General features: G+C 42.8%; 1 protein-coding gene across 3 annotated transcripts; it reads left to right on the forward strand.

The window, feature by feature from the left end:
• On the forward strand, positions 1-27,039 carry DAB2 (DAB adaptor protein 2). 3 transcript variants are annotated; one of them, XM_055791332.1, is made up of 13 exons: positions 1-397; positions 13,003-13,125; positions 14,286-14,425; positions 15,160-15,258; positions 15,585-15,716; positions 17,937-18,020; positions 18,769-18,831; positions 20,686-20,982; positions 22,157-22,295; positions 22,894-23,520; positions 23,942-24,033; positions 24,843-24,898; positions 25,582-27,039. In XM_055791332.1, the coding sequence occupies exons 2-12, from the start codon at positions 13,032-13,034 to the stop codon at positions 24,891-24,893; spliced, it is 1,818 nt and encodes a 605-aa protein (XP_055647307.1). In that variant the 5' UTR covers positions 1-397; positions 13,003-13,031; the 3' UTR covers positions 24,894-24,898; positions 25,582-27,039. The 3 variants fall into 3 exon arrangements, with proteins under 3 accessions (XP_055647307.1, XP_055647306.1, XP_027647868.1); XM_055791331.1 differs by having other exon boundaries at positions 2-397; positions 20,686-21,324; XM_027792067.2 differs by having other exon boundaries at positions 15-397; positions 20,686-21,324; positions 22,894-23,412.
• The last annotated feature ends 262 nt before the right edge of the window (positions 27,040-27,301 follow it).

The raw sequence follows: 27,301 nt of genomic DNA on the forward strand, positions 1-27,301 counted from the left end.
TCCGGGCCCGTTGCTGCCTCGGGAGCTGTAATACCCGTGCGCCGCAGACCGCGGCCCCTCCCGGTGCCCTCCGGGGGCCCCCACCCCCTGCAGAGAGGGGCGGCCCGCGCCCCTGCCCCCCGCCCCCGCCGCGGGGGCTCAAGCGGCGGCTCGCAAGGGGTTAAAGCTTGTGAGCAGCAACTCGTTGAGGAGGAGTAGCCAAGGCCAAGCAGCAAAAACATCACGGCGCATTCCTGGGTAGCTCTCATCTGCCAGCATCTGATTAAAACCGTATCTCTCGCTGTGAGTGGCTAACTAATCCGAAGGCGAGAGTACAACCGAGTATTTAAGCGGGCCCCCGGCTCCAGCTAGGCCGTGGTTCCAGCAGATCATGCACAGGGCTCTACGGCTCTTGTCTGTAAGTAGCTTTGCCCGCGGGGCTCGGCCGCGGCGAAGCCCCCGGGGGGACAGCGGGCGTTACCGGGGCATGGGGGGCTCTTCTGCCGGGGCGGCGGCAGCCGGTGCCAGTGGTGGGGGCGACAAAGGTGGGGTGCTGTGGGAGGGGTCCCCCCCCGCCCCGCCCCGGCCGGGCCGCGGCTCGGCTGGACTCGGCCGCTGCCGTGCCCCGCGGGCGAGCGGCGCTGGCGGGGCCGCGCTTGGCCGCTGGAGGCCGGACGGGTCGCGGCGCTGCCCTGGGGCGGCTGGGGCGGCCCGGGCCCCGCAGGGGGGGGTCTCGGCCTTGCCGCGGGGGCGGCGGGGCGCCGTGTCCCGGCTGCGGCGGGGTGGGAGCCGCCGGCACCCTGGGGAGGCTCGAGTGCAAAGCACAATAAATGCTCGTTTTCGGGTTTGTCGTTGGGGGTAGGGAATTAAGGAAAAAAAATATGTAATGGCCAAATTTCACCGAAATAACTGATATGAAGGAATATCTCTGGTAGCTGAGAGGATGGAAAGGCTTAGGCTCCTGCGAAGCAGGGTTGGGGGTTGTTTTGGTTTTAGATGGAGCATCCTTGCTGGGCACCCCTCTCTGTCTGCTGGTGAATGTCTTGATGCTGCTTCTCTCTGTGGGAGATGGGTGTAGTTAGTCCTGGACATCTCTAACTGGAATGAGTCTTCTACTTTGTCAGAGAAACCTGACATCTGAGCTGGTGAGACTCAGTCTAATGATCATCATATCCTGACACTTACGACTGTACTAGTGCCTTGCTCTGAGCAGTACGATAGATGCAGGTGTTGCTGATACAGCTGGACTTCACTGTTGGAGGGCTTTTACTCCTCAGATATGCTGAGGCTGGTTTCTTGAGCACTTAGCAGGGAAGCATGCAAATCCACTGGTAAGGTAGAGCTAACCTGATCTTTTAATGAAGGTAGTTTGCCTTAAAAGGCCACATTGTTGCCTAAGAAGTCTTCTGTAACTCCCATAAACAATGCTGCCCAAAATGGAGCAAATCTGAGAGCATATAGGGTTAGATTTGCCTATTCTATGCTAAGAAATGGGCATAGATATGATTAGGGATGGGAACATCTGTGCAGATTGGCAAAATAGAGATGCAGATTCAATTAGAGAAAAGTAAGTATGAAACTATGTATTCTAGCTGGCTTTGAAGAAATACCAGGCACTGGTAAATTGAAAATATGTCCTTGTGTCTGGTAGTGACCTGTTAGCTATAATGCTAGCAGTCTCCAGATCACCTTTCAGTAGGTGGGTGAGGTAGTAGGTGGCTAGTTGGAGAGGCAAATCAGAACCCAAAGAAAATCTTTTCAGCAGAGAAGGGGATTGCCTGAGGGAGACATCAAAGAATCACTGCAGTTGCATCCAACACAATGGTTCCTGAGGCATAATTTGGTTTCCAAAATTCCCTGAATGGTCTGAGGATGTGGTCAAGTCTCAAGTAGAAATTTCCATTAATAGTAACTCACTAGAGTTTGCATTTGGAGAGGAACCAAGTGGTAGAAATGTTTAGGAGGTGAGTGCTAAATGCGTGTCAGGTGAATCCTCAGAACAGAGGCTTAACTAGCAAACCCCATAACTTGGAGTATAGGAAGGCTCAGGGTAAAGTGCCATGAATGCCAGGTTCTCCAGTTCCTAAATTAAAAGAGATGGCTCTGCTGAGGGGAAATCTCACAGCATCCTGCATGCTTCTCACTGTAGACAAGAGACTAGGAGAATGGCAAAGCACTATGCTGATAGTCCTGAGACTTACAATATTTCTCATCTCTTGTGCTCTTACTTCACAAAAAGCTATTGACTGAGCACCCTCGTGTGGAAGGATGGGCCAAATGCCAAAACTCTAGCATCAGTTTCCTTTTGTGGAGGGGTTATCCATCTTAACATGTGCCCTCTGCTACATTTAGAAGTATCTGTATATCTGCAGCACATAAGCCACTGTCTCACTCAGAAGGGTATTACTTGTTAAAGTACTTGCATAACCCTATTACCAGACACTGCAGACCAGTAGCTGCTGTGGACACCTTGCTTAAGGCCTTTACTTCATAAGCAGATACAGAAAGAAGCACTCTAAAATAGTTGAATATAACGTATGCAAAGGTTGGCAAAAACAGCTCTTAGATTTTTGTCTCTGTGGGAAGGCAAATGTGTTTAGTATCAAGGGCTTTTGTCTGGACAGGATGTTTAGGATAAAAAACATAGCTTGAGATATGAAGTGAATGAAAGTGTGTATTATGCAGTAATTGAGCATTGCTTCCAAGCCTGCAGGTTTTTCTTTCCTATTGATGTTCTCTCCTGGTGAACTTTACAATGCTAGGACATTTGTGTGAGCTGGTAGGTTAACCCAGTTCTTGGGAATGTTTGTGGACTTCATTCAGCAAGGCTAGCAATATGTGAGCACTACAGAAACACTAATTTGCTTGGACAATGAAGCAATAAATTCCACATCCTGAGAAAGCCAGCTTATTCTGGAAACTACTGATGGTGCAGATCCTGCTTGTTGGCTGAATTCTGTCAAAACAAATATGACAACTCGTAATGGGTTTAAACTGAAAGAAGGTAAATTTAGACTGATATTAGGAAGAAATTCTTGACTGTGAGGGTGGTGAGGCACTGGCACAGGTTGCCCAGAGAAGCTGTGGATGTCCCATTCCTGGCAGTGTTCAAGGCCAGGCTGGATGGGGCTTTTGGCAACCTGGTCTAGTGGAAGGTGTCCCTGCCTGTGGCAGGGTCTTTGGAACTAGATGATCTTTAAGGTCTCTTCCAACCCAAACCAATCTATGAAATGATGAAGAGATAGTATGAAGGTAAACTGTAATCTGCAAGGGTTTTGGAGAAAAACCTAGATCGTGCATGGAGACTAAGAGATTATCAGTAGAATTAAGACTGTACCTCCTGGGGAGGGGTAGTGCTAAGATGTCTTAACCAGCTTCTGCTGTGAAACACAACCAACCATAAGCCACTACTCCTTTATTTCAGCATGGACTCCACAGAAATACAACTTGGGGTTGTGTTGGAAGGCTCAAATAGAATAAGTTGTCTGAGTACCATAACTGACAAAACAAACTGACTTTAAAAAACTGATTTTGAGGCTGTATCTCAGTTCAAGGGTCTTGGGTTATAAAGAAGCTGGATGAAGCATAGTGGCAGGCTTAGTCAATAAACAAGAGGTACTAGTTTCAACAGGATTAGCTTGTTTATACAAGCTGGGCAGCTGAGTGCTGAACAAAGCCCCTTCTCCTGTTCGGTTCTTGTCAGCCCTTGTTAATGGGGGCATAGAGCATTCCAGTTTCCCCTTTTCTGAAAGGATATGCTTTGCATATGCTTTGAGGATGAAGTATCTCAGTTGAACTGCCTCCAGATCTTTTTTACTCCTAGCTCTCTGTGGGATTTTTAAATATTTTTTCCTAAGAGCTTCTAATAAAGCTTCATAGCTGGTGCATGTAACCTTAAACCTCAAAGCTCAGGCTTTATGGGGCCAGTCAAGGACAGGCTGTTGGCCTTGGAGCTGAATTTCCTGCTGCTTTGTCAGTTCATGTTGCATCCTTAAGCAATAAGATGACCAGTGAAATACTTGATGGGGGTTATCACTTGAACAGAACAAGTTGGTCTGGGATAACAGACCTTTACCTTGACTGTTAGGTGGCTTCATGACAATGTCAGCTAGGAACTAGCTCCTCCAGCAAAGTGTACTCAACTCTAAATGAAGATGTGTTGCAGAACAGCAAGTCTCCTCTTATGAGAACTCTCATACACCTGCCCTGTGGCTAAAATGTATATGGACGAGACTTCCTTCCTAGGATGGGACAAGACAAATGGGGAACACAAAGTATGTAGTGTTAGTATTGTTAATGTGTGTTTCTACCTTACAGACATCTTCAGCGTTTTCTCAGAACAGGGTTATCTTTGCTTTAAGGGAGGGCACAAAGGTCACCACATGAGTGAGAACTAGTTTTCTAGTAGCTTGAGTAGCAGATCTATCTGCAAAGAGTTGCTAGCCTGGATGATGGAAGTTAAACTCCAGAGCAGGATGGAAGGCTGACACATGTTCATCAAAAACATGCAAGGATGGGGGCATCCCCATAATATGATAACAAGACTGTCAAAGAGATGGAAAGTTGGGGAGAGTCTGGTCATGTTTACTTTAGAGTCTGGATTTAGGAGCAATAATGTAGCCTTCCTTTAATGTACATCACAAATCTGTGTAACTGCAATTACCAACAAGGCAACTGCAGAATAGTCATCTCTGAAACTTGACTAGCTGTTTGGTAGGATAGCTGCTGAAGGAGTTGCAGTGGAGCTCTGAAAATCCCGGTTAATCTTTTTTTTTTTTTTCTCATGTATAGATCTTTTTGTACCACCTCTTTATAGAATTGTCTTGTTTAGTTTTCATTGCCTTTCTCACTACATATACAAGGGAGAGCTGGGGCCTTTGGTAATGACTAATAGAGTAACCCTTGTATTAGCATTGCACTTCATAATACCTGCGGACTGAAATGACTGTAGAAGAGTCTGCCCTCCTAAGGTGCAAATCAAATTTTCATCAGTCTTCTAATAGCACATGATGAACATAACTTGCATCTGTTACAAGAGAGAGTGCAGAGTGACTCTGACAATAACTGCTATAACAGTGTATGTGTTGAGAGGCACAGTGGTAGGGAGCTACGTGGAGGGTTCTTGAAATACTGATGAAATTAATGTTTAAGGGTGGGGTTTTAGCTGCCTGTGGGATCATCAGTAAGCAAACTGCAGTACTTGACACTTTGGCTCTGACTACATGGTTTTAGGTTGATGTACTGCTGCTGCATTCACTCAGAATCCCATTGCTCATATAGATACATTGGTGAACGGGTAGAGAACACCTACAGTTCAGCAGAGGCTATGCAGAACATACAGTCTCTCTTAGTACAGCTTGCACACACCCAAACTGTAAAAAAAAAAGTAACTGCCAGCACTGGACGTTTAACAACATGCAGCTGAAATAACCTATGGTAACAACTTCAGTATGCCTTAAGTTCCTGCTTTGAGGCACGGAGAGAGAAGCATGGCTGTTGGCAAGAGTCCTTTGATATAGTAACTAGCAAGAAGATAAGATAGTCCTTCTGAGCAGGAGTGTGTTAGGGATACAATTAGAAATGAAGTGTTTGGGGTTGTCTAGTTCAAACTAGTTTGCATCTGAATAAACATTAGCCACCTTGATTAACAACTGCTTTGCTTCCAAGTTGTTTGGTATATCCAGTGAGCCTCAACAAGTAGTATTGACATAAGATCAAGTGGTATGCACTGTAGGCACATGGCCTGAAATTCCTCATCCTGTGAGTAGGCAGGTGATGCTTTCCTGAGCAACAGCTAGAGCAGACAACTGAACTCTGGCTCAGGAGCCACTGATTTGAGGCTTCAGCACTGGAAACTGGAGAGTAGTATAGAGGAGCAGCCCCTTATCGTGCTGCAAAGCATGCTGTCTTTCTGGAAGACAGACATGAAGCAACTTCTTGTGGATAATTCAAGTATATAATCTAATAATAAGCCTGTGTTACCGACTGAATAGCTCTCTATCAAGAAAGAGCATACTGGAATACCAGTCTCTTCCTAGAAGAAGAACCTGGAGTTCAGATGCTGGTGTTGCTGGTACTGAGGGTGAAGGGGGTTTCTTAACCTACAAAATGAACTAATAGGTTGGAATACTAAACGCTGAAGAGACATCAGAAAGGCTGCTGCCAAAACTTGTTGCAAGATGCTGTGTTATTCCTGAAACAAATCATAATTTGAGATGGACTAGCTCTGTGTCTGGACACTACCTTTGGACACTGAAGTTCCTAGCTGAAGAATAACTCTGTCAAACAAAAACTATGACAGTGTGAGTTCCCTTCAGTTTAAGATTAAATCTTCAGGGAACCAGATTGCACTAGCTCATGAAAAGAATCTCACTTTCTTTCTTTAAGCAGGGGGCAATACTTGCTGATTTATATAATTCCAAGTTGTTAGTCAGGTACAGCTTGTTTAAACTGGTCATGACTTCTCCTGAGCCCTCTGTTCTAATATTCCTCCAAAAGCTGGATATATTTCCATGACAAGTGGAAGAAAAATCCAACATAGAGCTACTGTGGTAGCTGTGCTGAGAAGTAACTAATTATCTCATCAGAAATTATGTGCTCAAAAGCACAGTACAATGGCAAAACATCCTGGTCCAGCTGCACCACTTGAACTGAGCAACCTGTTCAGTTCCAGCTGCTAACTTAGTGATGTTCACTTGGCTGTGATTTCAGTGATTCAAGTGTACAGAAAACGCTTTAAGGAACTTAGTTTGTGTTTCCATGTTCTTGCTAAAACCTGAACAGCTCGGAGGAGACTGATGCACTGATATGATGAGAACAGACTGTTCTGTTCAACTGATGAAATAGCAGTTGGCAAATTGACTGAAATGTTAAGATGTCTACGTAGTTTCACAGGCATGATCCTGCACCAGCAACGGTACGTGCCAATGTCAGTAGCTGAGATGACTAGGGTACCAAGATCTTATCTACCTTGCAGATGGTGCTGAGGGAAGAACCGGCATGAGGGAGGTATTCCCTGATGTGTCCGTTACCACAATTCTATCCCACTAAGCAGATGAATGTTACCCTTCCCTGTTTCTCATTACTGGTTGTGTATGGTGAAGACACCTGGACTACGTGCTGTATCCTGCGGTGTCTAAGTACAGTTGTAGCTTATTCCAAAAGGGTATTCCTGTTGGCAGTAGAAGGCTATCTTAATACCTTGGCAAAGTATTGATCCATCTCATGGGTGGGAGGACAGAACATCGAATAGGGCTTAAAGCAAGCTGCATGAAAGAAGCTCCCTAAAGTAAAATACTGTTAATCTAAAAATATTCTGTCCAACAGGCCAAGTGCCTGGTTTAGCTGAGGCCATGAAACCAAGCAAATGATCTCTTCACCATAAATCATGTTTCTAACTACAGCCTAAACAGGACAGTTAAAGAGGCTTTTTGAACTTAAGCTGAGAATGCTGGTCTTTGTTTCCCTGCGATCAAGGAATCGCAGGGGAAACTGGTAGGGGCATTGCTAGTCTAGACCTTACTGACTGCATGAATGGCAGGTAAGGCAGGTCAGTATCCTTTTCAGTTATTTCTCTTACAAGACTAACAGAGGTGTTAGGCCTAGCAGTATAAGAGCCTGTATTTAGTCATCTTTCTGGCAAGTGATGCTGCTCTTGTGTTCCAGACATGGCATAAACTGGGGGGGAACAGTTCCCAAGCTGTCCATGAACTCTCTTCCACCATTGTCTTCAAGCAGGTATGTAAGTGTGAGCAATTCATATCAGGTATAACTTACTTTTAGGTAAGGCTAGTATCTTTCACATGTACTAGTTACTGGCTATGCTAGTTCCTAACAGACACATTTGATTGTTTTAATAGAGGAAACAAACTAATGGTAATGCTTGCATCAGAACAAGCAGCTGGAATTTTCCATCTAAATTATAGTAATCTTATGCCATGTTACAGAAGGTTTATTCAACTTGAACTCTTAGACACTGTCAGATGCTAGAGCAATGGGTATTCTAGTAATGAAACAAAACATTTAAGATATTTTATTTGACTCCTCAGCATGAATGACCCTGTTTAAAAGGCAAAAGTCTGAATAGCACATCTGTGTTTCTGATTTATTAATGCATGCCTAGTGCTTCTCAAGACTACTTGGGGCACTACCACTGTAGCAGGAGCTAGGCAGAAAATGTTAATAGTTATGCACACAGAGATTTGTTAGATGCAAATGTAAGTCAGTCATACAGGAGCCCACACAAATGCATTATTCTTCTAATATGGGTAGAATGCTGCTAGTCAGGATAGTCCATTATTAGTAAAAGTATCTGGCTTTACAACTTTGACTCTTGCTGGTCACTGTATGTATTGCTGTTTAACCTTTAGTCCATTTCCTCAAGCCTGTAAAACTGAAGTCTTGAGTTCACTCAGGTGGATAGCTTGTTTACCAGCCTTCTGAAAACAGCTCTTCTGTCAGGAACCTGATGGCTAGAGATATTTCAAAGAATACATTGTGCAGGTCCTGATACAACCTTCTAACCAGAAGAACTGGACTAACTCTTCCAGAAGGCATGGGCAAGGAACAACCTGTCTTGGAAGCACAGTCAGCATTTGAAGTATTGCTGTGTTTCCGGTTACTACCTCATCCTTGGAGGCTATATTGCACTTGGCAGTAAAAGCTTCTCTTGTCCTCTCCTGGCCTCTCAGATTTTAATTTGAGGTTAATATTTACATGCAATAACTCTTTAAGCTGAATCATGTACTTGCAGTATCAAGGGACAAAGAGGGAGCACAGGCTGTGAAAAGGACAAAGTATTAGACTGCTGAGCAGATGTTTCATTTGTCTGCTTTTCCCCTGACTTTTTTTCAGTGTCCCTAACCTCTCCGCAGACAAGCCTTCATCAACATTGAGGCAACTATTTGTCTGCTTAGGGGAAAAAGCATATCTGTTTCTTTAAATCCCCTGAAATACTGCAGCCATAATGACAATTCTCAACCCTCTATGCACATGACAAAAACATAATCACTAAGGGTAGCTGCTATGTTGCCACCCCTTGCTCAAGTACAGGATAGTTGCCAAAACATCTCTTCAGGGAAGCTGGATGTTGCTCAAAAAATTCTTTGGCATGTGCTTAACATCTTGCTAAGAAACAGGCATTTCAAGGATGACTTGTCACCACCAATAGGTCTCCTTGGTGTCTTCTCTGAAGTCTCTGCAAGAGTACAGTATGCCCAGAGACTGACTTTCCCAGGGTAGATGTGTGGCAACTGAGTGCAAGGCTTGGATGGAGAGTTGCCTGACCTGAGGCAGTAGGTAACAAGTCATACTTCGAGGCCTATGCGTTGAGAGCCTGACATGGCCTTTCCGTGAAGAGTGATCAGTACTCGCTCTTCACAGGATTGTCCCTATAGGAAAGGAGGAAAAATCTATCGGTGGTCTCTTAACAGGCGCTTTCTGAAGTAAATTGCAAAGTGGGTGAGCAAAATGTGGTGTATATGTGCCGATACAGGCAGGAGTCTGGGGTACTTTTCCCAGGGTGGCAACATCCATAAATCTGCCTGTAAGTCTACAAATAACAGTAAGTCTAAGGCTTTTTTTTAGATAGTGCATTTAGCATAGTAGTTAAAATGGGCCATACACTTGCATAGTGAGTAAGCTGTGTTGATAGCAAGATTCAGAAGGCATCACTTAACAGTCTCTTGGCATAGCTGATGTGGAAGTGATCTTGTTCTTCACTATGTCAGTATAACTGAAGGCATGACTGTCCTTGCATAAAAGCACATGCATCTCTAACACTGCCATACTGCTGGCTGGCTCTCTTCAGATGAACTCAGAGTGCAAATGCAATAGAACAGTCTAGTCTTTTGTTGCCTTACTCCTGCAGTTTAAGTAAGGAAATATTAAGGGACTGAGTACAGTGAAAGCTAGCCTCCATGCAAGGGCAAGAACTGTGAACAGAGGATTTTAACTCTTCTTTTTTTTTTTTTTTTTTTTTTCACTTGCATGTAGAGCACACTAGCACTTTCCATTAAGGTAAGCCAAACTTAAGTGTGAGAAAGAAAGACCTTGCACAGCTTTAATTCAGATTTAAAGCACAGAATCCAAATATATTACTCCCAGCTCAAGCTACACAATCTGGTCCCCATCCCGGTAAAATCTTAAGGTAAAGCCTAAGGCAAACTTGTGCTAGTCTTGTGGCTTAACGATGATGTCAAGAAGTAGTTATTAACATTATGAATGTGTATAAAGGCAGCCTTTGACTATCCTTGCATTCTAGTTTAAATAATTCTCCTGCTCCAGGGATATGATTCCCAAAGACAATGAATTCTTCAAAGGTGTGATAATGTACTGTGAACTCCTGCCAGGTGAGCTGAGCTGTACCAAGCCTCAGATAGGTGAGTTTGTCCTGTAAACTGGCCAGAACACCCTCACTAACCTTCTCCCAATTGCATTGCGAACACTGAGAATGGGCTTCTTCACAGTGAGATGGGGGGCATTTGCAAGGGTTCTACCAGATTTAAATGTATCTCTGCCCATCTTCCTTCATCTTGGGATTTTGTGCTGTCTGGCCCTATGCTAGTAAGTGGCCTGGCTTCTATAGGATGGAGGCAGATGGCAATAATGGAGGGACAACTAGAGTTTAAAGATGGCAACTGCACATCTGGATTTCTACCACTTTACAGTTGCCTGAGTGAGGTCTTACTTGTGCATATTTGGTCCTCCCTACATTAATTGCTTGTTATTGCCTCTTAGTTTTACTTCAGAGTGAGGTACTTACTGTGGCTGTATAACACCAGAGCTGGCTGTAGCTGTACCAATTAAATTGGGAGAGCGGGATCACTGACAGGCAGGGCTTGGTGCTTCAAAGTTGTTGTTTCTTCTTTCCAGCATGGAGCTGGGCAGAATGTCCTAAAGATGTGACTTGGCTCCTAGAGAGCATGTCTTAGGTCTGGTCTTCTCCAAGTCTTTCTTCTGTTTTCCAAACAGTAACGTTCCAGATGGGAGTGGGTGGTTAACTAATGATTCAGCCTTAACTCTGTCTGTCTTCTCTGTTTCTGAAGGACTTGATAAATGTAGGGAGATGCTCATTACGCTTAAGTCTAAAGACTATTGCCATCCAAAACTATACCATCAGGCAAGCTAGTCTAATTTTGGAGTAGAATTCAGTTGGCTTCATTGAAAACCACATATAAAGCTGGTAAAATGGACACACTCCTTTTTACCACTGTTATAAGCATCCTGCAAAATCCCTGTTGGCTGCTGTAGTTTTTCCTTTGCTCCTTTGTCAGAATGGGCACACAAGCTACTCTTAGGAAATGTTATCACTGCAAATAATCATGGCTTGCTATATAAACTCATCCTCTAACATCCTTTTCTACTCAAAACCACTTGAAGTTTTCACAGCAACACCTTTATTCCCTTGCATCAAATGTTTCCTAGCTGTGGCCAAATAAGTTCCTTACGGAGGAGAATAGGTATAGCTGCCAGAGATCTGTCCCATACGAGCACTTTTATCTCTGACTTATTTGAGCAAAGCTAAATGCAGTTCACAATCTGGTAAACAGCTAGACCTAACTTTGCTATATTAACAGCTATTTCCCTAAAGGCCTCCTTCCTGGCTAAATGGAAATGGAGGTCTTTAGGGTAAAATTCTGTCTTAAGACCTGTGTTCTTCCTAGGCTTAAGAATCAGTTAAGTATTGACATCCATTGCGCTGTTAATGGCAAGCTGGATGAGTCAGTGTGTAGCTATGAACTTGGTAATGAATTGAGGAAAGAGAGGATGCCCGGAGTAAGAGCAAAACCCTGAATGCAACTTCAGGGTAATGGATAAACATTAGCTGTAACCAAGGCAAATGAGGAACAGGCTTTTGAGAACTAAAGCCTCTAATGCTAGAGGATATGCAATGCTTCAGCGCTCCTATCTGGGTACATAGTGTGTTTTAAATGGTGTGCTGGATAAAACGGGTGTCCTGGTCTGTGCCTGCCTGCCTGGATATAGGGGAGCTTACTAGTAGAGGATAGCCCAGCAACTTCATCATCTAAACAACCTCTTGGCTTCTTTTGTCATCCCAAAATTCAAGGGACTGACTGAAGCCACTGCAATACCCTAGACAGCAGATTCATCAACAGTTTCTGTAGCAGATGTGAATGTTCGGTTCTTTCTGGCTGGGTATACACCAAAACCAGGACAGTACAGATAATCTTCAGAACTCCATAAAGACAATGAGTGCCTCTGTTCGATAAGTGTGAATGAATGCTTCAGCTGTATAGGAATAAAACGTAGTGATTGCAGATTATTATTTTTTTTCTCAGAGGCAAAAGGGTCTCATGGCATACAGTTAAGTCATATTAGTCCATAGTTTCTGTGAACTTGCAGGGTTATTTTTTTTTAAATCTAAGGTTACTTGATTACTGTTAAGAGCAGAGTGTGGAGTTCTAGTTTTGGGTTTTGTTTTGGATTTTTACCGGAACTGTCTGCAGCCTAAGGAATTTATTTGCTTTTACCTGTTGGGTGGTATAACATTCTGCTAGTTACAGAAACATGAGTTATGATCTAGTGGCTTCTTTTGGGTGTTCTGGTGTCACCTTCATAGGTATTTGGAACAGATCCTAGCAAAAGTTTCCAGTTTCCTGCAATATCTCCTATCCTCCTACAGAAATGAAGTGCTGAAGGAGAATAGAGCAAAATATTGGAGGTTCTTTAAATAGCTTTACAGAGTAAAAAGCTGAAGGTTGACAGATTAAAACAGGGTGATGCAACTACAACCTGTGGATGTAGGTCATCATGATCTACTGATTAGGTATTACTGAGATGAGGGTTTATCACCTAGTGGACATAACTTCATGCTTTCTGTAGCCTGAGATAAATAGGCAGCAAGTCAGACTTTCTATGTGGTCATTACTAAAACTTCTAGACATTAGCGGGCTTCAGTGTTCAGCAGAACAAAACTAGACTAATAGGTCTAATCAGAGGATTTCTCCTTCAGGGTAAAATGTCTGCCTACTGATAGGTTTTTTTCTTTTTTAAAAACTACAGCAAGCATAGCTGACCATCATCTGATCACCATGGCTAGTGAAGCCGAAACGGCTGCTATTAACAGCCAGCCTGAGGAACCAGCTTCACCAAAAGCACAACCTTTGAAGAAAGAAAAAAAGAAAGGTAAGAAATGTTTACTTCTTGTAGACCTTCTCTAATCAGTGTTCTTAATCTTTTGCACCTGTTTAAAACTAAGATCACTCTCACAACTTCGTTAAAATAACTCTGTGGTGTCAAGTTGACTGGAAGAGTGAATAAATAAGCTGGTAAAAAACATAACTCTAACTGGAAGGTAGGCTTTTAGCTCGAAAGGTGGTTTTGTTTTTTCTAGCTTTAAGTTCTAAAGCTCTCACTTCCACTTGTTTAATGACTAATTTGCTGAGCCTGACAAGTTGCAAAATACCAGAGAATTGAAAGCCTCTGGAGGAGGTGACCAAACCCAGGACCATCCAGATAGCTGTCAGTCTGAACCTGAACTCTCTTCCTCCATCTCTTCAGAGAGTGGCATGCTGAACACAGATACAGATTCTAGTCCAGAGAAGCTAGAAAACTAATTTCATGAGAATTATTCTAGATCAGATAACAGATTTATATGATGTAATCTATCAAATCTAACTACCTCATACAGAAATACATACATCTGTACACACTTGAAGGACATTGAACATGCAGAGAGGAAAAGCAAGCAGTTCTAAGAAGTGGGAACAGCAGAAATAGAAAATTAGCTACAGTACCAAGTGACTACAGGTGTGGGGATACCAGGATTTATTGTAGAAATGATGGTGTTGATAGAAGGTCCTGGTACAGGAACTAGGAGGCTCTTACACACCAAAAATAGATCTGACTACACCAGAACTAGGAGCTGACATCTGAAAGGCTTATCGAATATCTTGTGTGACCATGGGGAGTACCATTTCTGCCAGGTGTCTTTGCTTGGAACTTATATCTACTTGGCTGTTGCCTATAGATATTTCTTTATGCAGCAGGCAATTGTTTTGAAGTCCCCAGATATTAAGCACTGACTGAACTCCACTCTGAACTGAGGCCAGACTCTGCAAGAGCACTCTGACCTTAAAGGAATAACTATCTTGCAATGCACATACTGGAAGGGCTAAAGGTTATTAGTTAGCTACACTCAAGGGACAGGTTTCGTATGTACTTATATGGTGTGTATATACATGTCATTTTTTTTCAAAAAGAAAAAGGCACAACATAATCGTTTCTGTCTTTATGAAAAAAAAAAAATAATACACACACAAACCCCACCTTTTCTTTGTTTCCAGGGCTACAAAAGACAGATGAATCTCTTTTGGCCAGATTCAAAGGTGATGGTGTAAGATACAAAGCTAAACTGATTGGCTTTGATGATGTCCCAGAAGCAAGAGGAGACAAAATGAGTCAAGAATCAATGATGAAGCTGAAGGTAAGGGCTTGAGCTGGCATGTAAGGAACAACTTCTGGGTAGCCTTCAGAAAGCAAATCAGTCAATTTGGCACAACTTCAAATACAGCTTAATGGTAATATAGTAATAACAGCACCATCCTAAACAGATGTTACTTCTAAAGCTGCAACCTCTTGCTGAAAGGACAACGTTTCTCTAATAGCTTGGGAACACTTCTTTGGTCTTATTTAGGCATCCGGTATGGCTGCTAATGGTACAAACTTGATCATAAAAAGTGAGCTTGGGTTTTGGATGGCAGGGAGGGGTGGGGAACTCTGACCTCGTGAATTTAATACTGACCTCAAAGCACAAGTTGGCATCCTGCGGTAATAGTGACACCAAGAGATAAAAATAAGCCAAAGAGTAAATGAGACCCTGCAGCAACAAAGATGATTGCCTCTGGAATGCAGAACACATGCATAGCTTCAATCGGGTCAGGAAAGCTGTTAAAGATGCTGCAAGAGTCTTGTGAGCTAGGATAGGAAGTTTTAAAGCTTTTGCACATACAGAGGAAATACAACACAGTTCTGAGGTACCACTTCAAACTTAGTGAGGTGTATATTGCAGGAAGACGCTGCTCTTAACTGTACAGTTACATAGGAGTAACCAGATTAGCACTAGTACAGTCACAGCCATGGGCTCATGAGAAATGTAAGGAAACAAGTTAAAGATCAATCTAACAGAAGTCTCAATACTTTGATATTCATCCTCTTTAGGAAATGGCAGTGGCAGCCCGTTCCCAGGGTCAACACAAACAGAAGATATGGGTGAACATCTCCCTCTGTGGTATCAAGATAATAGATGAGAAAACTGGGGTAAGATACAACTTGTCCTCTTAATGTGATTCTTAAAGCAAGTGAGGCACTTGGAAGTTTGACCAATCTGAACTAAATTTCTTAATGGCATCACGTCCCCTACCCTTCCACATATAAAAATTGCCTTGTGAAATGGGTTGTAATGCTGAAGCCTCCTGCTACAAAGGTAGCTACATACTATTGTGGTTAGTCAAAGGCTAATAAATGTGAATCTGAACTGAAACCTTCAAACTGTCCCAATCATTCTAAATCAGAGAACAGCAGCTATTATGTCTTCAGCAATGTAAACCAATAGTTTGGTTTGTTTGCTTTTCCCCCAATTCTAGGTCATAGAACATGAGCATCCGGTAAACAAAATCTCCTTTATTGCTCGGGATGTAACAGACAATCGTGCCTTTGGCTATATATGTGGAGGAGAAGGCCAACACCAATTTTTTGCCATAAAAACAGCCCAACAGGTATGGATCAGACATCCTTTTCCACTTGCTATGAGTAATGCTATTGTGTAAACACTTGACATGTGATAAGGATGTAGTGTTTTGCCTGTAGCCCTATGAGGTATAGTGGAATACCAGCACAGATAAACAGACTTTTCTCCTGGAGGAGAGCAGTAGAAATTCACTATATCACCCAAGGCTTTTGTCTTTTTTCAGCTTCTCTGTAGTTCAGAATAAAATGACTCAAGTAGCCTTGCTTACTATGATTAACCTTGTTTAACATGTCCATGCACCATGGAAGTCATTAGTGAGATGAACAGAGCCTCTGACATGGGCTTTCCTGTGCAGTAGCCTGTTACTGTCAGTGAGAATACTGATTCTTGAGTCAAATAGCCAGAGCCTTACTCAGAATTAACAAGAATGGTGTTAGAACTCCAACTAATCTAGTTCTTCTGATGCTTTGTGTTGTGCAGCAGTGAAAACAGACTTACTAAATTGCAGTAGTGTGTTTTGGGCCAGAGAGTGGCAGGTCTGGTCCTCCTAGAGTTACTTCTGGGAAGGTTTCTGACCCTTGTGTGACAGGTTTTTCCCCCATGCAGAAATCCTGTGTGAAGGGTTTATCTCTCTGAAGAGAATCTGTACATAAGCAGTACTGCAAACAAGCTACTTGGAATTACTACTATTACGCAGTTTCCTAAATGACTTGAACTTAACTTAGATATTTATCATTAAGCTTGTTGTTAATGTCTTTATAGTCACTATAATGACTTGACAAGCCAGGACTTCAAAGTTACTAATTTCTTCATGCACATCCCTGCCTGTCCTCTGGGAGAACCTGTTGGCAACTTCAGACCCACTATAGGTGGGACTGAGCGGCTCCTTGTTGGGGTATGTTACTTCAGTAACAGCTGTAACACCCTCCCCTAAGCCTGTTTTATTAAATAACCAGAGTCCTGTGTTGTATCTGCTTCACTGGAATGGTAGGTTAAGTACAAAAGCCCACTGTGTACTCTGGAGTTGTCTGTTCTCTCGGAGCTTTTTACTGTGGGGTGCTTCTTGACATCCTGTAAGTTTAGCCAAGCTGTAGATGGCTCTTGACTTGCAGCTAGTTGTTTTTAACACAGGCTTGTCTAGCTGAGAAGTAAGGACTTCTGCAGCTCTAGACTCTGCAGCTGTACTGTTTGCCTCAAAGTTTAACCCTTCAAATGGCTTTTCCTGCAGTTGCATGTCTAAACCCCTTAATTAAGAGAGAGTGATGCTCAGGTGTAAACAGTGAGATCAGTTCAACAGATTCTGTGCTCGAGCCAAAGATAGTGTCTGAATGGGGCTATTTGTCCTACTCTAGACACTGACACAGGTGCTATATGCCTCAAGTAAAAGTTCCAAGTCGGTGTATCTGAACCTGCAACCACTCAAACATTCTTCTTAATGGATGTGCATGAAATGCAGTATGTTTCTAATTCAGACTAAATTTTCATTCTAATACAGGTACCACTTAAAGCTGGTGTATGCTTGACGCTTTTGAGGTGGTGATAAACTTGCTTTTTGCTTGCCTCGCTGATTTATTATTTTCATCCAAGGAAGGTTTAGGTTGGGCATGAGGAGAAACTTCTTCACTGAAAGGGTTGTCAAGCATTGGAACCAGCTGCCCAGGGAGGTGGTGGAATTCCCATCCCCGGAGGTGTTTAAAAAAAAATAATACATAGATGCAGTGCTGAGCAACATGATTTATTGATGGACGTGGCAGTCCTGGATTAATGGTTGGACTTGGAAAAAGACCTTAGAGATCATCTCACCTGAATGATATTTACAATCCTGTTCAAAATAAACAAAGCTGTAGAAGCTTTCTTGAGGTTCAGTGTTGGAGTTGGTAGAGAACAGACGGATGCAAAATATTTTTCATCTCATGAGACTACCAGAAAGCTTGGATAAACTGCCTTTTTGAGGACACATGATTAGGACTTGCCACATACTTGCTAAAAATCTTGTAGCATGATTTCAAAACCACAGTAGGCTTAGCGCAAATACAGCCACTTCCCCTGCAGAGTTAACAACAGTTCTAAGCTGGCTGTGGCCCATTACCATTGGATTCTACATAAGCTGTCTTGTATGGAGGCAGTTCTTTAAACTCTTGCTTTTCCTGTTACCTCAACCTTACTGTTACATCATTTAGGAAAATCTGGCTTGCTCACAGCTTGCTTCAGTAGAAGTCCATGGCCTAAAATCTACATTCTTCTACAGGCTGAGCCTCTAGTTGTGGATCTTAAGGACCTTTTCCAACTAATTTATAATATGAAGAAGAAGGAAGATGAAAACAACCAAAAGGTGAGTAAAATTATAGAAATTGCATTAGTCTGCATAGAAATAAAGCTTGCTGCAGCTATGACTTGGCTTTTAGGCTCTAAGACTTTACACCGAAGTCTAAGTCTGGGATCACTTGAAGTTATTAGTTGGTAGTTGTATCAGCAGTTTAATTACCTCCTAGGTCTGGTAAGCTCTCCAAAGTGAGAGGCTTTGGATATGCTGCATGATGTCTAGGTACTAAAACCCTTCTTTTCTTTAGAGTGAAAGAAGCAAGTAAGACTGAGGTAAGTCACTCAAACTCAGCCTCACTTCATCAGGTATGCTGTTGCAAACACAACTAGCTTTGACTTTCTTTACACATTACAGAGGCAATGTCAGATGCCCAGGTTCATTGAAATGGGGGTAAAAGGGTCCTACAGAACTAATACTGAGTAGTGATCTGCATACTTCCTCTTTCCATCACTTGCTCTTTGAAGCCTGCAAGACCCTTGCTTAAGACAAATCTTGATATCCTAATTATTGCTGATGCTGTTATCAATCCTTTACAGAATGGTAGTAAACCACTACCAGCTGATCAAGCTGACAAAACAGAACTGGTAGGTTTAATTTTAGAACTGTAATCGGATGCCCTTAAGGAGTTTATAACTGTCTCCACATGGTGTGGAAAATGCAGCATTTACAGAAGTGTTTACAGTAGATCTGCTGCATAATGCTTGATTTTTGCTGTTGCAATAGCTCTAACAGATACCAATTCTTTCAATATTTCAAGGGAGCTGACAAGATGAACTTGTTTGAGGATACGTCAACATCTCCTGATATGAGCAGTCTCACAGTAAGTAGTCTATCTTGACTATCTTGGCTCTTGCTTTGACAACAAACTTATTCCTAGTAATGAGATCTGGGGGTTTTGTTAGTTCTGGTTTCATGGAGGAATCTGTCTAGTTATCATCACTGTACTAGTGTCTTAAGGCTATAATAGTACCTACTTACTAACTAGAGTAGCTAATGTCGTTCTTATCCAGCAGAGCTCACTTGAAACTGCATGACAGACTGTACTGTCAGTCATGGAATGATTTGGATTGGAAACAACCTTAAAGACCATCTAGTTCCAACCCCCCTGCCATGGACAGGGACACCTTCCACTAGCCCAGGTTGCTCAAAGCCCCATCCAGCCTGGCCTTGGACACTGCCAGGGATGGGGCATCCACAGCTTCTCTGGGCAACCTGTGCCAGTGTGTCACCACCCTCGCAGCCAAGAATTTCTTCCTAACATCTAATCTAAATCTACCCTTTTTCAACTTAAAGGCACTACTCCTTGTCCTGTCACTACATGCCCTTGTGAAAAGTCCCTTTCCAGCTTTCCTGTAGGCCCCCTTTAGGTATTGGAAGGCTGCTAGAAGGTCTCCCCCAAGCCTTCTCTTGTGCTAAACGACCTCAACACTCTCAGCCTGTCCTCATAGGGGAGGTGCTTCAGGCCCTTGATAGTGTTCATGGCCCTCTTCTGGACCTGCTCAGGCAGGTCCGTGACCTTATGTTTAAGGCCCCAAAGCTGAACACAGTACTCTAGGTGGGGTCTCACCGGAGTGAATTAGACAGAGAGAATCACCTTCCTCGACCTGCTGACCATGCTGCTTTTGGCACATCCCAGGATGCGATTGGCTTTTCTGGGCTGTGAGTGTATACTGCTGGCTCATATTCAGTTTTCCACCCACCAGTTCCCCCAAGTGCTTATCTGCAGGGCTGCTTTCAATTCACTCATCACCCAGTCTGTATCTGTGTTTGGGATTGTCCTGACCTAGGTGCAGGACTTTGTATTTGGCCTTATTGAACTTAACGAGGTTTGCATGGGCCCACCTCTCTAGTCAGATCTTAGAAGTATGTACTAGCAGTACATGCATGTGCTGGTATAAGAGCTATTGGAGAAACTCTGCTAAAGAACTTTAAAGCTGGATCTCATTTTGTGGACAAGTGAATCCTTAAGTAAGTCCCTCAGTGTGGACTCCTGGCCATTCTAGATGAGTAGTGTAGCTTAAGGTGTGACCTAACTCCACAAAAGTGTGCATAAACCCTGTCATAGCTTGGTGTGACTTCAAAAATCCTACTAGTTTATTCTGGCACTGTAAGCCACCATCAGCCATGATACAATTGGTGCTGTTAATCCAGTTAGTGACCAGGTCTTACCCTTATACTGTCTGCTTGGTGGAGAGATGGCATGTTAACATCTTCCACTGGCAAATAGCTCTCCAAGCTTACTCTGAAGCTGAGACTGCAGCTTGAAGTCACACTGAGGCAGTGTGATTTCGCAACTTGTCAAAACAAAGGAGTAGAACTCAAACAGTGGTTCTTGGCTCAAGTGAAAGCCTCAGTGTAATTAGTTCTTAATGACTCTACAGTCTCTAGGCTGTAGAACAAAAGTCTGATATTCATCTAAGGGATCTTAAAACAGGTGCTTTAAACATTGAGTTTCTAAAACTAAGTAGCTGTCACTTGACCACAGCCAGAAGTGTTTGCCTTAATGACTTGTAAGATGAAGCTTTAGTGCAATTTCACTGTTTACATTGCACTAGTAAGTATTCAAAGTTTTGGATGCTAGGATCTCTCCTTTTGCATCTGTTTTCCTTGAGCTTGTGGATTATGCAGCAAGTCCTACATAAAACTAATTTTATTTTTCTTTCTGAACAAATAGGAAGATAAAGAGATTCTGTTAGTGGATCTGAATTCTGAAATTGAGACCAAACAGATTTTTACACAAGAGGATTTCTTCCTGAATGCCATCACAACTTCTTCTCCACAACGAAAGCCACAGTCAATCTTCTTCTCTGAGAGTTCTTCTTTATCTACCAGTCTCAGCTTCTTTCCCACACCTAGTTCAGACCCTTTCAGTGATGATCCTTTTGAACAAAATGACCTGTCTGCACAGCTGTCTCCTGACACTCTAAGATCTGCTGATCAGATGGAGGAAAGTCTGAGTACCTCGACACCGGTGGGTAATAGTGCTTCAAATGGTGATATTGATTACTTTGGTAAACAGTTTGACCAGATTTCTAGTAGAACTGGCAAACAAGAAGCACTAACAAGCCAGTGGCCACTGGAGAGTAAGTTGAATGCAGCAAGAACTCTAAATGGGGTACCAGAGAGAGAACAGAATGGCTTCCTTAAAGCCCCATCAAACCTATTTGTGGAAGGTTCTTCCAAAGGAGTATCTCTGCAGAATGGAGTAAAGCTGGATTCTGAAAACAATATCCAGCTCGTATCACATGAGTCTATTACAATTAACCCACCACCACAAAGTATCAAGCCAGGAAGAGGAAGGAGGTCTGTCAAGGTGAACAATGTTCAAGTAATTAATGGTGACACGCATGCTCTTATTTGGAGAGGCTGGGTGAAGGAAGCCCTTTCTTCATCCTGTGTAACTGGCTAAATAGCTTCACAACACGTCTCTGTTGCCTGCAATGCTTACTCTAACATCTCTGTGGCCGTGGTATATTCTAACATTCATGAATGATACATAGTAGTTATGGTCACTAAATTATATGCTCTCTTCCTTAATGCTGCCATGCTTCTGTAAAGGTCTGGTAAGTATGCTGCTATGTATATTGACACTTGATATGATGCCAGAAGCTGTTATGATAGCTGTATGCCCACTAACCTGTGGTTTCATAACAATGAGGTACTGGTACTAGCTTACAGAAACCTGTGTAGTTTCTCAGTGCCTGCCTACTGAGGGCAATCTCGGCAATTTGCCTGATTAGACACAGGGTGGGTCTGGGTTAGCTGCATTTGTCTTGGACTCTAATGATGCAAAACTACATTGCTGACCTTGCCACGACCACAAGGGTCACTGCAGACTGAAGAGGAATGTTTAGAGGGGTGTGGGGCAGAGGGAAGCTCATTATGATAGTAAATAATTCAGTCACTTCAAGACATTCTTCTGCTGTTGACTTGTGACTACTAATAATATGCCTGCTTAATGCTATGCTTCTCAATAAGCATGAACAAAATGGTGAAGTTTAAAACTCTTATGCTTGGTCTCTAAAGGGTATATGAAAACCCTCTGCTCTAGCTGAAATAAAAGCTTTTAGCTCTGGACTAGGGAGTATTGGTCATGATAATGTGTTCTGCTATGCCATCTCACAAAGCTTTTTTTTTTTTTTTAGATTGCACCAAAAGACTTGTTCAGCTCAGACACCTTTGAGCCGACTACAGAGAAATTTAGCTTTCCCTCAGTGGCACAAATAGGAGCTGTGCCAACTAGTCCAGTGAACCTCTTCAAAACACCTTCAGTGGCTGGTTTAGGTTAGTTCACAAAGTGGAGGTCTTGCTCCAGTCTAAGCTGCTAACAGCAAAAGAGGGGTTCTGGTTTTCCTTGATGTCACATGTAGTGCTATGCCCTTTAATCCTTGTGCTGTCTGCCCTAAACTATTAAGTCCTGTGAACAGAGGCCTAAACTGTGCATCCTTAACTGGAACAGGGTTTTTTACCTAAACTTTGACAGCAGATTGCTGCTTCAGGTACACAAGGTGCAAGTGAGGCAGGCACAATTGGGAGGCTACAGTAACACTGCTGCAAAGTCAAAATTATCACTTACACAGGAGTAACTACATGGCAAATGCATCTGTCACTTCTGTGCTAGGACTAAGTATGTCCCTCCTTCTGTTACATCAACCACTATTCTGTTCTTCCAGGACTGAAATGGAGCAAAGTAAAAAATGTTATCCCCCTTCTCCTGCCCCCACCCTCAACCCAAAATGACTTGATTTTTAAGTTTAATTCAACAGATTTTTGCAAACAGTACATGAAAAAATGTTTTGATGGTACCCTCAGTGGAATTGATGCACTCCTGCTTGAGGTCCTCAGATCACTGAAGTGCTGTATAATAACAATCTCCCCCCAGGTGGCTTGCCAGTAACTTCACGATGGATTGCACCTTCCTTCACTCAGGCTGCACCAGTCTTTCCTGGGTCTATGAAGTCTGCTCAGCCTACAGGAGTTACTCAGCCGCTTGCCTTTGGCACTCAAGCAGAGCCAAGCTGGAGCCAGCCTGCATCTTCTGGTCCAGCAGTACCTCAGCTGTCCAGTCTCTGGACACAGTCAGTGCAAGTTACATCTAGTTCATGGGAGCAGCCATCCAGTGCTGCAAACCCTTTCCAGAGTAGCATGTTCCCATCTTCAACACTACCTACTCAGATGTCATCTGTACTGCCCTCCACGTCGTCAACAGTTAGCCTACCTCAGCCACCACCTAGAACTGCACCTCAGAAGGAGTTATCCAAGAAAGAGAGTGATGTTTTTATTCATCTGGATCCACTTGGTGATAAAGAGACAAAGGATGTCATGGAAATATTCAAAGACCTCCAGCTGACAAAGCTGCCTGCAGTACCAGCAAGGAGAGGAGAGCAGCAAAGCCTTTCAGGTGCTTCTGGAGCTTTCAGCAATTATTTTTGTAGTAAGCTAGGTATTTCTCAAGATAGTACAGATCATGGTGACATGGAAGCTAGGAGGCTGTCTGCCAAAATGACTGGTAAAATTCCTTTTTTTTTAATTCTGCCTGGATAGTTGCTCAGGGTTCACTATTTTCTTCTTCACTATAGTTCTTCTGACAGAACTAAAAATTCATCCAATCATTACTGAAACTGAGTTGAAGGACTGTCTCCCCTAATAACGTTACAGAATTGACCAGTGTCAGTGGCCAAACACTGACACCTGGTGCCTGAACTACTCGACTAGAATAAAGTAAACTAGGTCTGTACAGTGTTAGAAGTCCCACCTAGCTTAAGTGCAGTGAGGGACAAGCAAAAGATGAAACTGTGAGGTCACTCAAAGCAGCTACTGGGGGGGTGTGTGTGTGTATCTAATTAGATGGGCTTTGGCATTGCTATACAGGCAAAGCTGAGTACTTAATAAAGCTGTTGTGATTATAGCAGTATGCTTCTTTTCCTTAGAACTGCCAATGCCTGTTCCCCGATCCAGTGTGCTGCCAGGTCATGGTCAGCTTGAAGGTCAAGCTAAAATAAAGCCTGACAGTGCCTTCTCCGTAAGTAGAAAAAAAAAAAAAAAACAAACCAAAAACCCAAAACAAAACACTTTTTCTCCTTAGCAGGTGTGCTTGTGTTTGAGCACTGGCTTAGCTCTGGCTTCAGAGGCTGCAGAACAGAACTACTTGCATGTCTGAGGCTAATACTTAATCTAACAGAGGGCACTTGTTGCAGGAAGGCTAACAAAGTATGATTCCATTTGGCTTGGGTCTGCAACCCGTTCCCTAAGCCGCAAGCCCTAGCAAGAAGTTCTTCAGTATTGAGAGCTTCTACAAGAGACTGTAAAAATAATGTAGCTGCAGAAGTCTTCCACTTACCTTCCTGTGGAGCAGACTGAGCACGTAGACTGTGCATCTCATGCTGAACAGATGGGACGCTCCCATGTTCAGTACCTGCTGGGGAAGGAAGTGGCTTAACCACGTCAGTCCCTTTGGGACACAGTATTTGAAGCCCTTGGTGGAAACTCTGGCTTACTTCCAGAATGCTGACTTAAGATATCTAGCACTTGGCTAAAACAGATCTCATCATGACAATGCTGGCTCAGCTCCAAATGAATGTCCAGTAAGCACATATTGCTTTTCTGAAAGACCCTGGTCTGAAGCAAGGTATAACTATTCACATGGCTTTAGAGCCCTTTTCTCTTGTTAAAGCAGTACAGCTATTGTGTATTTAGGAAGGACTCTGCAGCATTCTTTCCAGAAGATGTTTGGAACAGGAGCTAGCCGATACAGCCACGTAGAGTAAAGCTGGTGAAACTTGGATATTTCCTAAGAGCCTATGATCTCTCTTTTCTTAAAAGAAATCTCAGAAATCATCTTCTGGACCTTTTGATGATCCTTTTGGCCACCCATTTGTATAGGTCAGGTAAGTCTAATCAGACAACCTACTTCATTCTCTGAAACTGAATCAGAAAACCTTTGGTAAAGAGCTGGCTAAAAGCTATACTAGCTTAACTCTGATGCTCCTCTGAAGTATAGCAAACAGTTCCTAGAACTCTTCTGCTGGAGTACCCCTACTGAGCCTTGTACACAGCTGCATTCTGGCTAAGCCTAGCCAGCTTCACTTTCTTAGAAATATTTTAGTCTTCCGCAGACTCAAGGTCTCAATAGAACTAGATTTCCTTTCCTTGAGGAAAGTTAATGAGTAAATGTGTGCTGCAAAACTCAGGGGCTTGACTAAATTCCTTCTGACATCTCTTCTAGAGAGTGGCATGCAGTGCTCCATGCAGCTTTCTGAAGTTTAGTCTTCTCAATAATTGTGGGTTTGTACTCTGGGTGAATTGGAGTAAAAACAGATCAAGTGAGCTTTTGTTACTACAAACTAACTCAAACTTTCATACAATTGACTAGACAACATGAACTGTCAAAGTAACAATTTTCATTCTCTGCCACAACTCTGAAGTCTTCTGCTGAAATACTGTCTGGCTTCTAACAGAAGACAAATGTGCTATTTATTGCTTTGGTTTTGTTCTCAGTGGCTTTAAGTTAATTTAAGCAATAAAACCTAACTTACAGCCATCCTAACCCTAGTACTTTTCATCATACTAGGCATAACCAGCAAAGGACGAATGGATTAACTGGACCTCTTCTCAACGTGATTTTTCTTCATGTTTCACTCTCCTGTCTGCCACTCCTGCTGCTGTTCCATGATGATAATCTAAAACATGTCCAAGTAGACTGAAACACAAACCCTTGGAGAACATGCTGTGAAGATGATAATTCAGGGCAAAGAAAATGGACAGTTGGACTCAGACTCATGCTGGAGACCCAAATTCAAATTGGTGGATGTTAACTTTACTTTAGTTCTTTGCAGGCTTCCACAGAAGTTTTGTCATGTGTCTTACAAGCACCAAGTCATGTGTCTTGTTCACACAGTCCTCACAATTCTGTAGCACTTACTGTCCTAAAATACAGGAACTGAATGTACCTGGGGAGGAAGTGTTTCTGTCACATAGGGGAACTGAACTAGTAGTAAAAGCTCCACAGCTTAAACAACTTGGTCAGTTGCCTGTTATCACAACAGCAGCCAGTTGTGAAGTTAAGTGGACACTACTCAGTTCTAAGTAGTGACTGGACCTATGACTTGGTCTGTGAGCCACAAAGACAAATTCTGTGAGAGTGGGGGAAAAAAACCACCTGATACCTGTCTATTTAACTAATAGTAAAGTATCATTCTGCCATAAATGTGTAATAAGGGACTAACTGTGGGGTCTATAACAGAACTGCTGGAGTCCTGAGTACTAAAGCTTACACTGTACTGTCAGATAAGCTGAAACACTTCTTGCAGAACATTGGGGTAGTAATGGACAAGTAACTGTTGTCTCGGTGTTAATATGATTTTTTCAGAGAGGGAAATCTGCTAGCATCGCTTTTCTATTATGGTGGCTTGGCAGACAAATGGAACAAGCAGATAGGCTTCTTGCATATACTTCAGTGAATGTCCCTGATGTTTCCTGGTTTGAGTTGTCATATGGTGTAGGTGTGGCATATTTCCAGTATGTTAGAAAGCAAAAAGACAATCATGGCTTCACTCTCTGCCTAGATTCCTTGTGAACAAATGTACCACCTCTGTGCCGTTAATGTGAGGTAGTCCTCCATCTCTTGAAAACAATGCCTTTCTAAAGAACCTCTTTACAAACAGATCTTTAACTGACTGTAACACTTACGTTCTTGGCCAGTGATGGTGGCTAATGTGTCAGAGGTCTTTCTGTTAATGCTAAGTATAAACTTGAAACAGTAAAATCAAAAGCCTAAGCAGCTGCTGAACTGGAGAGCTAAGAAAGTCAACTTGGATACAGCCTTAGTAAAAATTCACCCAGTCATGCAATTAGTCTTGTATATAAACCTCTCTTGCACTTTCTGTAAGGCAAAAGAAGCCATGAATTTATGTGTTGCAAACTGGAAATGCAGAAACTTATGGACATTACACTGTTATATAAAACTGTAGTATCTCAAGTGGTGTTAACTAATGACACTAAATAAAAGCAACTTTTCATGGCAAGCAAACAGTGTGACTGTTGATTCTGTTCTCCATAACTCGATCTTGTGGCCTAGTTGACACTAGGAGCTTAGTTTAGAGCCTGATCAGTCTTCCTGTAGTTTCTGGCATCAGCCCTGTTCAACAAATCCTGTCCCACAGTAAAAACTAAAATTCCCAGCTGACTTAGTAAACTGTCACTTGAAGCTTATCCCATTAGCTGCTCAGCCTGAGCATTTAGCTTATGTTCAGAAGAAATTTTACAAATCCTTTAATGTAGATGGCTAAAAA

This window comes from Falco peregrinus, chromosome Z (assembly GCF_023634155.1).
Source record: "Falco peregrinus isolate bFalPer1 chromosome Z, bFalPer1.pri, whole genome shotgun sequence".
Classification (NCBI taxonomy): Eukaryota; Metazoa; Chordata; class Aves; order Falconiformes; family Falconidae; genus Falco; species Falco peregrinus.